This window comes from Indicator indicator, chromosome 27, assembly GCF_027791375.1.
Source record: "Indicator indicator isolate 239-I01 chromosome 27, UM_Iind_1.1, whole genome shotgun sequence".
Lineage (NCBI taxonomy): Eukaryota > Metazoa > Chordata > Aves > Piciformes > Indicatoridae > Indicator > Indicator indicator.
In genome coordinates this window covers 11,369,982-11,382,995 of record NC_072036.1, presented here as the reverse complement: position 1 = coordinate 11,382,995, position 13,014 = coordinate 11,369,982, and the positions used below count along the sequence as shown (strand labels likewise).

Below are 13,014 nucleotides of genomic sequence, written 5' to 3'. Positions count from 1 at the left end.
GAGTACACTATGGACTCCTTTCTTCAAATCTGGCAACTGTTGCACTCCACTGTAATTTTGGTAACCTGTCAGTGATGCAGCAGTTGATGAAGAACTGTGTCATCCTCTTTCATGCCTCTGGAGCATTTTGATGTAGAGCATAAACAAACATCTGCAGCGAGTACATCTGCCTTCTGAGCTCTTTGGTTGTCCAGGAGACAGATCAGGTTAAGAAATATTTCTAGCCAAGCTCGGTGAGTGATCACCACAAATTCAAACAGGTTCTTTTGTACGTGCCAGGATTGAGTTCTTGGGCTTAAAATGCTTGTTTCAAACTGCAAGAATCAAGCTTAATCTTGAAGGATTTGTTGTTTGTGACAGGCTGTTGTGTTAAAGCAGCTCTGTGCCAGTTCTGTACCTCTTTAAGTTCTCACAACTTCTGAAACTTGTAGGGCCCTACAATTTATCACACTTCAGACAGCAGTGTGCAGCTGCACCTGTCTGCAAGTCCCAGGCTGCTGCTTCCTTCTTTAGAGCTTACAACCTGCAGAGAAAAGGAAAATAGGTTGCTTTGCTCAGCAGTTTCTTAGCAAAACAGCATACAGAGGCCAAGTTAGGTGGAAATGATCATATTGCACTGTTCATTTTCCAATAACTTTACAAAAGCCTGAACCTTACTCCTCTAGATACTGGTTTTACCTGTCAGATTTCTTTGGGGATTTGGGGTCCTTTGGGCAGTGCCAATCTTGATTCCTCCCCCACCACCTGCCATTCCCATAACTTTCGTCATGATTCTCATTTCTATACAATGCTATTTTAATATGTCACATTGCTGTGCTTACCTAGTTTGACTTCCCTTTGCAGGGATCAGTTTCTAAGGGATCACAAAGAAAGGAAATGCAAGGAATATCTGGTAAACTTGGAAGTGAAAGTGAAAAGGCCTTCTGTTCATTAGCTCAGGGGTTTGGGGTTTTCACACTGCTGTATCTTGGCTTTGCATGCTCTGCATCCTCATGCTGCAGCTATAAACCAACAGCTTTCTTTCTTGAATTTGCTACAAATTCTTTTTCCTGAACATACTACAAAAGCCAGCCATGACTGTGGTTTGTCTGTGAGCAGTCATGTTGAAAATACTTCTTAATAAGCAGCTCTGTGAAATAACTAAATGTAGCTCCCAGAAGCTTCAGCAGTGCAGTACATGGGAAGTAGACAGAAAACTCTTGAGCTGACCTTGCACGTCTCTCTGCAGGGAGCTTTTTCTATAACAGTGTTGGCTGCTAAGTCTAAAAAGTGCCCAGAGAGGAAGGTGTGGCAGAAATTGGGAGGATTTCCTTTTCTGTCTATGTTTTCTTTGGAAGCACATTATTTCTGAAGCACTCCATATGGCTCAAGGGCTGCTGCCTGGCCAGTTGCATGTCTCAGAGTGCAGGTACAAGTCTGTGGAAGGGCTGAGGAGCTGAGACACTGGGACATCACGGTGCTGTGACTGCTCCTCTTGGGTTCTTCAGCTGTGATGACACATGACAGTTAACTGGTGTTAGCCTTTCACAGTAGGGATGATCAGACTCTGGTTTTGGAGTAAGCTGAAAGGCCTTTTCCTGGCAAGCACAGCTCAGCTGCTGTGCAACGACCTGGAGCGCTGGGGAGGCGATGGCGACGCTCCTGCAACCTCGTCATCCAGGCCCTTCCACATCAAAAGGAAGATTAAAGAGAATTTAGGCACTATCTAGAAATGGGCAGACATGAGGTCTTGCCTAACAAAGTTAGATGGGAGCAGGGATATCTGCTGGCCTGGGGGCCCTGTTTCCACGCCCGAGGCCAGGTGTGTCTGTCGAGGCTGCGCGGCACGCCAGGCGCTCCCGAGCCAGCTGATGTGTTTGCAGCATGGCAGCAGGAAGGAGCTCCTCTGGCTGTGGCCTTGGCTTTATGCAGTCATTGATGGAAGGCTTGCAGGAAAGGGAGTGGCAGGGTCACTTCTGTCTGTGAGCATAAACTGTCACACTAGGACACTCAAGCTGGATTGACTGCACCCTGAGGAATGTCAAACTCTTAGAGTTTCCAGGGGAAAGCCTTAATTGTGAGAGGTTATCTCCAGTCCACCTTGCCACATGGAAAAGAGTCCAAGGTTAGTTATGCAGAAGACATTTAAAATGGATTCAGTGATGCAGAGAGCTTCATGTGGGCAGAATACCTGACAGCAGAAGCATTTTGTCAGAGAGGGAGAAGAATCACCTCCCTGTGGCAATCCAGACAGTTTGGCTGGTACAGATTTTGCCTGAGTCATGAATCTTATGTCAGAAGTATCAATCTTCAAGCTTTTGTCTTAAGTCAGAGATCTCACATTCCCATATCCTCTACTTACAAGGGTTAAAAACGAGAGCGGTAGGTTATAAGCAATGCTGAGAAGACTGTCATCATTTGAAGCTGTAGAAATCAGTGTTACCTTACTGTGTGCTCAGATCTGAGGTGAAAGCTCCTGCAGGGAGTGGAGATTAGTGCACTAGAGGAGGGGTATGGCACTGATTAAGATGTATTTTAAAACACGGTAAGATCTTATGCAAGAATCAACCACAGAGACATTGGTGTATGCCTTAAGATAGGGAAATTTATGTTCCATGCAAGCAGATCACTTTCCTGTTTGTAGAAGGGCTTTTTCTTGCCTTTTGAGGTTCTTTTAAGTAGCCTATTGCAGAGCAAAAACATTATTGAGGGTCTTTGATTCTAAACAGTCAAGAAGAAACCTCTGAAATAAAAGGGATGTGTGGAGTAATCATCAGTCAGCAGCTGGAGTTGTAACATCCTCTGAAAGTGCTTTTCTTCCTTTTGCAGGAGCTGTCTGAGCCATGCATAGCTCTTTTTGAGAAGGTGGATTTCCAAGGAAAGAAAATGGAATTCAGCACAGAAATCTTAAATCTGCAGTTCCTGGGATACAGCCCTCAAGTAGCTTCAGTTCAAGTCCTTGGTGGCATGTAAGTTTAAAGTCAGTTGTTGGTTCTCTCAAATGATTTACCTATTCACCAGAAAAGTTACTGGTGTTGGAAACAGAGGAGTGTGAAACTGGAATATCACCATGTGTGCAGTGCTTTAATACAATTTTTTATTACCCAACTTTTTCACATTCTGGTTCAACAATTTTGTCATCACTGACCAGTGCTCTGTGCTAGAAAATTAAATGAATTTGGATAAAGCTCACAAGGAAAGTGATGCCTTTACTCATATGATAAAAACCAGCTCACACAGCATCATAAACCCAACTTCTATGCTCTTGGCCTAGGTCTCAGTCATAAAAATATTATTCAGTTTGTGATCTGTATCATCAGTTGAAATGGTCCCTTTTACTTCAGGAATTGAATCAGAATATTGGTTGTAAAATTAGCAGTTAAATTTTTTCAGCTCTGTTTAAGCAGTCATATTCTCTAGTTTTTAAGATCATGAAAACAAACAAACAAACAAAACCACCAAATAGTCTGTGATGCAGGTTAAAAACTGCCTGGCAGTGTTTTGAAAACTATAGTGCTGCGTGCTTCCAGTGCTCCAGCAGCTCTGCTAAATTTCTTTTTTGTGTTTTTCCTTTTGTTTACCTCTGCCTCTAAGATACTTGCCCCAACTATATGGTCAGGATTTTTTGCTAACGTGAGGGATGTGACTTCCATTTTTCAACAACAGATCCAGGTTTCTGTTGCTTGGCATTTAAATATGTTCCTTCGAAGAGGCAAATTTCCAAGGTGTGTGCTAGAGAAATGCTGCTGGCTAGCTTAAGACTGCCCTCAAGTGGACAGCTAACAGGAGAGCTGGAGAGCAAACCATGTGTCCCACTAGGCAAACTGGTCAAGGAGCTTCCTCAGCACATTGAACTGGAGTTTGAAATATTAAGGGCATAAGAAAAGGTACATGCTCCACATCCATAAGCTTTCTAGGACTTCAGCCTCTTTCTCCATAACCACAAGATAGTTGATGGGGCCTCAACTACCTCCCTGGGCAATCTGTTGCAGTGTTCCACCACCCTCATGGTGCAGAACTTGTTCCTCACATCCAATCTAAATCTGCTCTTCCATCATTTCAAACCATTGCCCTTCATCCTATCACTGCAGACCTTTGGAAGCAGTCCCTCTGCAGCCTTCTTTTGGCCCCCTTCAGGTATTGGAAGGCTGCTGTTAGGTCTCCCCAGTGATTTTTAAAGAACATAACTTCAAACTGTGAACTCCAGTATACTCATCTGAGTGTGGCTGATCTACACCAGGATGTGGTTTTGTAATTTCTGAAGAGCTGTTATAAAGAAGTCCATTGGCTTTCCATAGCCAAACACTGCTGCTTTGTTGGACAGATTCCTATTAAACCTATTTACTGATTCCAAAGCAGGATTTGGCAATAAAAGCATTCTGTCTTTTTTTTTTTTAATTTCATTTTCTTCCCCCTCCCCCCCCCCCCCCCCCAGATGGATAATTTATGAGCACAGCAACTACAGGGGGCGTCAGATGTTGCTCTCACCACACGAGATTCCAGACTGGCATCAAGTGAGTGGCTATCGTCAGATAGGATCTCTCAGACCTCTGCTGCAGGTGAGCAGGCCCTGGCAGGAGATTGTCAGGTGCTGATTTATATTTTCTCATGGAGCTGGGGGGATATTACACAGCTGAAAGCAGTGCTTGATGCATGTCACCAGCTTCAGCAGTGGAAATTTTTGTAAAGAAATTGCTTTACAGTTTCACTTTGTACCAAAAGCTTTTCGCTGCTGCTGCTGCTGCTGCCTGGCTCTGCAGTTCTGCTGCCTGAGCTCTTCATGAAGCATATATTTTAAAGGAAATTATTGAAGACAGCATATATAAAGTTTGGCTAAATTATTTTAGCAAACAATGCCTGTGACTACTATATTTAAAAAAAATATTTTAAAGGGTTTCTTTTTTCTTTTTAATAATTAGCACCCAACTAGTTGCTGGCTGTACTGCCTGCATTATTTTGGGAAGAACAAGAGAACTGGATGCTTCAATTAGCAATGATTTTGTGGTGATTTAGAGGGGAAGGTCCTTCCCTGCTTATTACTTACCAGAATAATTTGCAAATCTAATTCAAAACTTATTCTTGTGGCATCCTTTTCATTTTGTTCTCTAAATAAGGACTATGTGATTTGGTCCAGTGCTGCAGCCAGCACTCCTGTGAGTTTCAACATTTGAGATTCTTGCTGAGCCATCTTTATTGAGGAAACAACTTTTTCTATTACACACATTGCTCCTGCCTGTAACCAAATGCACTTGCTTGCTGTCATGGTGTTGCCTTTGTACAGCCTTGAGCAGAGTTAGGAATCATATATTTTGGCTGTCCTGGCTGAGAGCTTGTCTCAAGAGACATGCTAATGTGTATTAAGCTGCATCATGAATGTGCAGCCTAATACTTGCTGCAAGTAAAATAAGCAGCACTGCATCAGTGCAGCCTTGATGAAAGCTAAGGGCATGGAATCATAGAATGGTTTGGGTTGGAAGGGACCTCCAAAGGTCATCAAGTCCAAGCCCCCTGCAGTCAGCAGGGACATCCTCCTCTAGATCAGGTTGCTCAGAGTCTTGCCCAGCCTGACCTTGAATACCTCCAGGGATGGGGCCTCAACCACTTCCCTGAGCAACCTGTTGCAGTGTTCCAGAACCCTCATGGTGCGGAACTTGCTCCTAACATCCAGGTTAATTCTCCTCTAATTTTAAACCATTGCCCCTTGTCCTGTCCCTGCAGGCCTTTGCAAACAGTCCCTCTGCAGCTTTCTTGTAGGCTCCATTCAGGCACTGGCAGGCTGCTATTAGCTCTTCCTAGAGCCTTCCCTTCTCCAGGCTGAACACCCGCAGCTCACTCAGCCTCTCCTCATAGCAGAGATGCCCAGCCCCCTGATCATCTTTGTGGCCCTCCTCTGGACCAGCTCCATCAGGTCCGTGTCCTTCCTATGGTGAAGGCTCCAGAACTGGGCACATCTCTACAGGAAGTCAGTAGAGGGAAGTTCGTGTTGCTCAGAATTAAAATGCCTTAGCTTTTCACTCTCTGGTGATGTCAGAGCGTACGAAAGTCTAAAGCTCTCCATGCAGAATGGCAAATCTTCAAAGCTTGTCTTGTCCTAGGCATTGATGGACTTTGGGATTAAATTTTCAGCTAGACAAAAGAAGCTTTCTAAGAGGAAGAGGTTCAGCAGTGCACAGCAATTGCAGGATGTGTTCTGTGCTGAGACTGTGGCTCAGGAGCTCTGTTGTTCTCTGCAGAAACGTGTCTACTTCAGGCTTCGGAACAAGGAAACGGGAAAGTTTATGTCAGCTGATGGAAACTTGGACAATCTGAACCTCCTCAGAATACAGGCTACAGAAGATACAGACTCAGATGATCAGATCTGGCTTTATCAGGACGGATTCATAAGGAGCCGGGTGAGGCTCAAGTTCAATGTGAATTTTCCCTTTTCCTCGCCAATAAGACTTTCTGAGTTAATTTGCTACTCAATCACCTTCATTTCTTTTATAGCCTTATTCCATTTCAACTGTGTAATATCTTTTCATAGGCTTGGGGGGGGGTGTTTGAAGTTTTTTTTTATTGGCTTTTTGTCAGGTGATACAAGCTGGTTGTACTTTACCTTTGTTGATGTAACTGAAAAAAATTGAGAGATTTAAGGTATGATTTCCTTTTCCTCTATAGACCAGTAGCCTCATAAGTACAATCAGCACCAGATTGCTCTTCATGAGCTCCTTCCACATTCATGTCCTCTTTCTCCACAGTGAAAATACTACAGAAGTGTCAAAGCAGGGGAGACCTTTTAAAATGCAGCCCCTTCCTGCTAATGGTTTGAACTGTGCACACCTTGTAGTAGATTGATTAGTGGAATGTAGGTTATATCCTCTCCCCTTCTGCATTCAGGCAAGCTTAAAGATAAAATCCTCCTCTTTAGAGGTTTGGGGGTTTGGGTGGGTTTTTCTCTTTATTTTTTTTTCCCTCATTATTCCTATATTTGTCAAGTTCATCCCTTTTCTATTCCTCTGTACAAAGTTTCCAAATGAAGTTCTTCTTTTCTCAGAGTCCATAAAACTAACCATGTGCAAATTGTCATGGAGGTGATCAGAGGTATGTGCAGTTTAGAAGCATGAGGTAGGGAAAGCTGGCCAAACAAAATTAAGTTACTTTATAATAATGTTAAGCAGCTTGACTGCAAAGAATCATGTGAACTTTTTCTGTAGGACTGTGTAACTTCAAAGGGAGCCATTTATTACTATGTCATCTGTGCTGGAGGGAAGAATCTGACTGTTAATAAGCTCAAGCATTGTTTGGGCATGTTTGCAGGACACATGCAGGAGTAAAAGGGATTTATGCAGACAGCAAAATGATGCAAAGTTAAGCTGAAAGCTTTAATAACATCGCACACAAAAGGTTTCTTTCTTGAAAGTGCCTCTCAAACCTTGCACTGAAAGTATTCCTGTTGAGACAGTGTGGTGTTACATGGCTTTGGGTAAATGCTGCTGGGTTTTGTCCCCATCTCTGGGTCTCACAAAGCAGTTTTTCAGTGCACAGAGAACACCCAGCAGTTAGATTGCTTAGGTGTGGCCTGCAAGCTTGCAGTGTTGATCTCAACTGACTGAGCTCTACCAGACCTCTGCCATCTCTCTGTTGCAGGGCAGTAAATGCATTTTGCACAAACAATTGCTTTTCACTACATTTTAAGAGGACAGTTAAGCTCCTGAGCAGGCAGGCATTTGCACGTAGGCAGACAGGTCACTGGAAGAACTTGTGCCTTTCTTCCTGTGAGTTTAGGTCAGCTCATGGACTGAGTCATGGTACCTCCAGCCATGCCTGAGGTCTTCAAGGAAGGGCTGCTGTAGGTAGGTGGGATAACCAGTGAGCAGGGTATGGAAGTCATTCTGCTCCCAGATATGAATAGCAGATGTGAGTTCAGGCCTCCTCACTCCTGATGAGTTTCTTGGAGCTGGGTGAAGTAGTGTGCTTGTGGACTTAACAGCTTTGAGTCTTCCAAGTCCCATTGGAGAATATCTTCAGATACAGGTAAGAATTCTGTAACTGCAGAACTAAAGCACCTTAGTTCTAGGCAGTGACAGTAAGAAGTGCCACTTTTCAGAACTGTCTGTTTCATAATCTAGGGGCATACCAAGAGTGGCAGATGGGTGCTTGTTCATGGGTCTGCCACTCATGTCCATTCAGAAGTTAGAAGGTGGCTTACAGTGATCTGTTGAAAACCACTGTTCACACAGAACAATGAACTCTAGTGTACTACTGTTACAGCCTTAATGTTCCTTTTGGTTAAGCTCGATTTTAGCCAGTTCTGCTTTTTTAACATAAAGGCACTTGCAGAGTTTTGAAATAAAGCAGTACAAATGATTAGGTAGAGAGAACACAGAAGAAAATGCCTTATGATACACTGTGAAATTCAATCCTGTGCAGTTTTGTCTTTTATCTCTAAAGCCTATTGCAGAACTAGAAATGATTAAAAATAATTTAAAACAAACAAACAAAAAACCAAAACACTCCAAAAAAAAACAAACCAGAAAAAAGGATAGGCAGAGGAGATGGATGGTTCCTATGCAAGGAAGAGATGAAATAGCCAGGACTTCTTAGTGTGCAATTTAAGGGATGATCTGCTTGAAGTCTCTGCAAGCACAGCATGGACAAGACATCCCTTTAATTAAGGGAGGGGAAGGCAGGTGAGGAGAGCATCAAATAAAATTAGTAGTTGCCTATCGAGTTATTTTTAAAATTGAATTTTTTTTTAATAGAGGTAGTTTAGATATGGAAGCAAAGAGTTACAGCACAGAAGGGTGTTCATGTAAAAGGGTTATTACGCCGATCTCAGTGGGTAGTGACTACCAAATTCACATATAGGACAGAAACCTTCTGAGTATGAAAGGCAGCAGCTCTGCATGGAAAGGTCTCTGGACTGGTAACTGCTGTCGACTGGGAGAGGTCACCAGGACCATGCTACATCCCAGAGCAGAGGGAATGTGTAACCTTCTTAACATCTGTCATTGGCCACTGCTAGAGGCAGGTGCTGTGCCTTTTGATCTGATACAGCATGGTTAGTTGGATGTGCTTAGGGAGTGGAGAGTGGACTCAGAAACCCAAATAGAAAACAAGGAGTCTTGTGTTTGGGGCAAAATACATTCCTTTAGGGAAAGTACTTCCTTGATCCTGTTCTCACCTCCTATCTGACTGAAAACCAGTGGCCACCAGAAGTAAGGGCACTCTGAGTAACTGCTGTTGCCTTTCTGATGATGCAGCTGGCAGAGGATTGCTGCTTGACCATCGTTGGGAACCTCATCACCCCTGGCTCTAAGCTCGGGCTGTCGTTTGAGCGGAACGAAGACAAACAGTATTGGCACATCAGTCCTGATGGCAGGATCTACAGCAAGATGAAACCCAAGCTGGTTTTAGATATCAAAGGTAAGCAAATGTGTTATCTCATTACATTGTGTCTTAATCACCTGCTATTTACAGTGGGCTAGGCACTGAACGTGCCTATAAATTAAGGATGGTGTTCTAGTGACTTTCATCTAGAAGCAAAAAGGACTCGATGAGCTTGTCTGAGCTCTGAATTATACAGGCCCTAGGACTCCACTTCATTTTTCCTACAGTTTAGTAACTCACAGTACTTGCTTATCTTGTATTCCCAGTGTCCACTCACTGTAGATATCCTCAGTTAATTTGAGGTGGCAGTGGGTGATGTGAGTATAATTATTTAAAATGCTGAAGCAAGAGCAGCCTGGCTTCTCATTAACTTTCATTTGTATAGAGCAGATTTCCTTACAGAGTAGTTGTAGATGCAGTAGCCAAAGGATATTAGGAAAGCCAAGGCAGGCTTGCACACTGATGTGATTAGATGCAAGGAGTTTTTACATTTATTGATTAATAGCTATCCCCTCACTGCAAACACGACTTGAAGATCTCCTGAGGTCCCTGTCAACCCCTAACATCCTGTGTTAGGGAGAGTATTTAGTCACAATGGTGCTGCATATCTTTTTCTAATGTCAGTTCTGAGTTGCACCAAACAAGCAGAAATTCTGTTCTGCTGCCTTCAGTTAACCATGGTAAAACAGTTCTGTGTTCTGCACTTCAAACTGAAGGACTTCACACTAAACAGGTCTGGTGATGAAAGTCTAGATGTGCTCTGAGCTTAAAAACAAAAGGCTAAAGATGAAAGAACAAGTACAGTTAGCTCATATTTGAGGAACATCACCTGTTTGTGCCAGTTCTGCTGCTCCGTTCTTCAATCCACTCTTAGATTCTTCATCAGTTTCCCAGCAGGTGAAGGCAGTTAACCATGCAGTTTCCAGTGCCACCATGTGGATGCACTGGCACAGCACCCAGCCTTGCCCAGAGCTCTATCAAAACAAACTCCCTTGTTCCACTGAACAGAAATCCCATCTTTTCCCAAGAAAACAGGTTTTACATTCTGTCAGACCCTGCCAACAAAGTGATAATTGAGCTGTGTAGCTAATGTTAGGTTTTTGTAGCTGCTGGTTAGGTTTATTTTTCCTATGGCAGTCTCTGACCTGGTATTCCCTGCTTTTTCCCCTCTTTCTCAAGAACTTTGCAAGTATTTCTGCTGTGTGTCTTTACTGGTTTTTAATAATTGCCTGGTGATAGCGAGGAGAGAAATAATTTTGGTGTTAATCAGACCTTTCTGGTTGGAGGCAATGGCTCCAGAAAGCCACTGAGGCAGAAAGTTCCTGAGGTAGAGAACAGTGAAGGTGCTTGGGATGGCATTTCCTTGGTACAAAAGAGCTGCTCTTGAAGTGCCTGCCTGTGCAGCACAGCTGGTGCCTGTGGTACTTCTGTCTGATACCTGCTAGAATCCACGTTTGTTCCACTCTTAAATGCTCTCAGCTGCCGGGCTTGTTTTTAGCTCATTTGGGGAGGGTGAGGCTATAGGGGTGCAGAATGAAAGTGTCCATAGGAGTGTCCTGGTGCTCTGTAGCAATGGTTGGCTCAGACGGCAGCTTCCAGTGGGAATGCTGCCTGTTACTGCAGATGTCTTGTATTAGATGGGATGCACGTGTCCTACACTTCTGTAGTCTGTACTGGATCTGAGGAAAAACTGTCAGTTCTGCCTTTCAGCTCTAGTTGAACATTTCTGGAGTCAGAATACTAATGGTGCTCTTCTATGAGAACATGCTCGGCATTGCAGCATGTGGGTAAATGAAGCCCCTCTAAGAGAGGAGGTTATTTTGCACTGGGGTACATTCAGCTGCCAGAAGAAACAGCTCAACATGGTGTGAGCCTCTGTGTATGGCAGCTTGTGATGCAGCTGCTCACAACACTAGATTACCATGGTGAAGAGGAAATGAGTCCCAGAGCTTGTCCCTGGTGTGGCCATGCTTGTATTGTCTGTTAGCAGCAGGGCTCATTTCAACAGAGACATCATCTTTAGAGCAAAGTGACAACTGCTCAGGGGAACTGAACAGCCAAGTGTGATTGGGGGAAGTGGCAGGCTCAAAGGAGCTACACCTGGCTGTTCTGCAGTATGGCCTCCATTTCCCACCCAGCTGGAAAAGCTGAGGTGCTGAAGGATGTGGAGAGGAGCAGGCTTGTTTGAAAATGAATTCCAAAAGCAGGCAGTGTTAGAAATGAATTTGTGTTTTAAGGGCCTTGGGGAGAAGAGAAACTGTCCACACTGGCACTTGGTAGAGTTGCCCTGAACCCTGGAGCACCTGTCCCTGATGCCAACCCTGGATGCATTTAAAGGTCATTTGGATGTGGTGCTTGGGGATATGGTTTAGGGGTGAACCTTGTCAAGTAGGGTGATCAGTTGGACTTGGTGACCCTGAGTCTTTTCAAACATACATGAATGAATGAATGAAGCCTGGAGTAGCTGTCTGTGATCCCAATGAACCCTGGAGGACTTCTCTCTGCTCCCAAGGCTAACCTGGCCTCTGCCCTCTCTCTGCAGGGGGTGCGCAGTACGATCGTGACCACGTCGTTGTCAACACAGTCAGCGAAGAGAAGTTAACACAGTGTTGGGAACCCCTGGTTGTATAAACCCAGCTGAGCACAGGTGACACTTGAATGAGCCACTATTGCAGGCACTGCCATCTCTGAGGCATCCAGGATCAGCCATGGGAGCTTTTGTCATCTTTTTGCAATTGGGAAAAGAACAAGCAACAGAAAGATTTCACCTCCACAATTATTATCCCTATAAACCCTTGACTCTCTCTCAACCAGTTCTTTTTTGTCCTTCATCATCACAGCTTAATGTACCAGAGAGAGGTAGTGTGCCTCAGGCTAGAGTGGAAGAACTAAAGGTGAGAGAGACCCCATGGAGTTACACCTGTGGCAGTGAGTAGTTAACCCAGAATAGTCAATATGCATAAAGTTAAATTATTTTTAAAAGGTGGTTTGCTTTCAAGTGACAGAAGGGCTAAAAAAATTAACTAAGAGCTTATTTTATAAAGGACTCGAGTGCAGTGTGTATGTGGGTAGAGCAACTTGGCTGTAGTACAGAGAAATATTCACTACTGGAAATTAATATATTTGTTTCACTGAAACACTTATGTTTACTGAAAGTTTAAAGGCTGCTAGCACACAGCACAACCAAAGAATTTTGAATGTCTGGCTTCAAATATAGTTAGTGCTAATAGAGTAAGTCCTAAATTAAGGGGGAAAAAATACAGATCTTCTCATGTAGAGATGATGTAAATTAAGAGGTGTTTGTTAGAGAGGGCTGGAATGTGAAGAACTTGCCCAGCTTCAAGGCTGTCTTAACTTTCTGAGTTACAGGGGTTTACTTCTTTGCCAAGACAAAATTTTTACCTCTTAAAACCAGTTCCAGCAGGCACAGCCTTCCTGAGCTCCAAAACCTACAGAAAACAAAAACTCTCAGGCAAAGTAAAGACACAGCAACAGCACCAATGCTATGGTTAGTGATGTTTCAGCCACTGCCCTTTGTGGTCACTGTGGAAATGTCAGACTCCCAAGGACTGCTGGTGATGTTGGAGAGCAGCTCTAGTAAAGGGGCACAGGCAAGCCCAGAGAGGTCCCCAGTCACAAGGGCTGTGCCTGTTCAAAGTGTTACTG

General features: G+C 43.8%; 1 protein-coding gene across 1 annotated transcript in view; it reads left to right on the top strand.

The window, feature by feature from the left end:
* The window catches only part of CRYBG1 (crystallin beta-gamma domain containing 1), a 41,895-nt gene extending 29,916 nt beyond the window's left edge, over positions 1-11,979 (top strand). Inside the window, exons 18-22 of the mRNA XM_054393147.1 lie at positions 2,809-2,948; positions 4,415-4,538; positions 6,213-6,371; positions 9,222-9,384; positions 11,891-11,979. Of these exons, the coding sequence (XP_054249122.1) occupies positions 2,809-2,948; positions 4,415-4,538; positions 6,213-6,371; positions 9,222-9,384; positions 11,891-11,979 (675 nt within the window). The remainder of the gene's footprint in view (positions 1-2,808; positions 2,949-4,414; positions 4,539-6,212; positions 6,372-9,221; positions 9,385-11,890) is intronic.
* Positions 11,980-13,014: the final 1,035 nt, after the last annotated feature.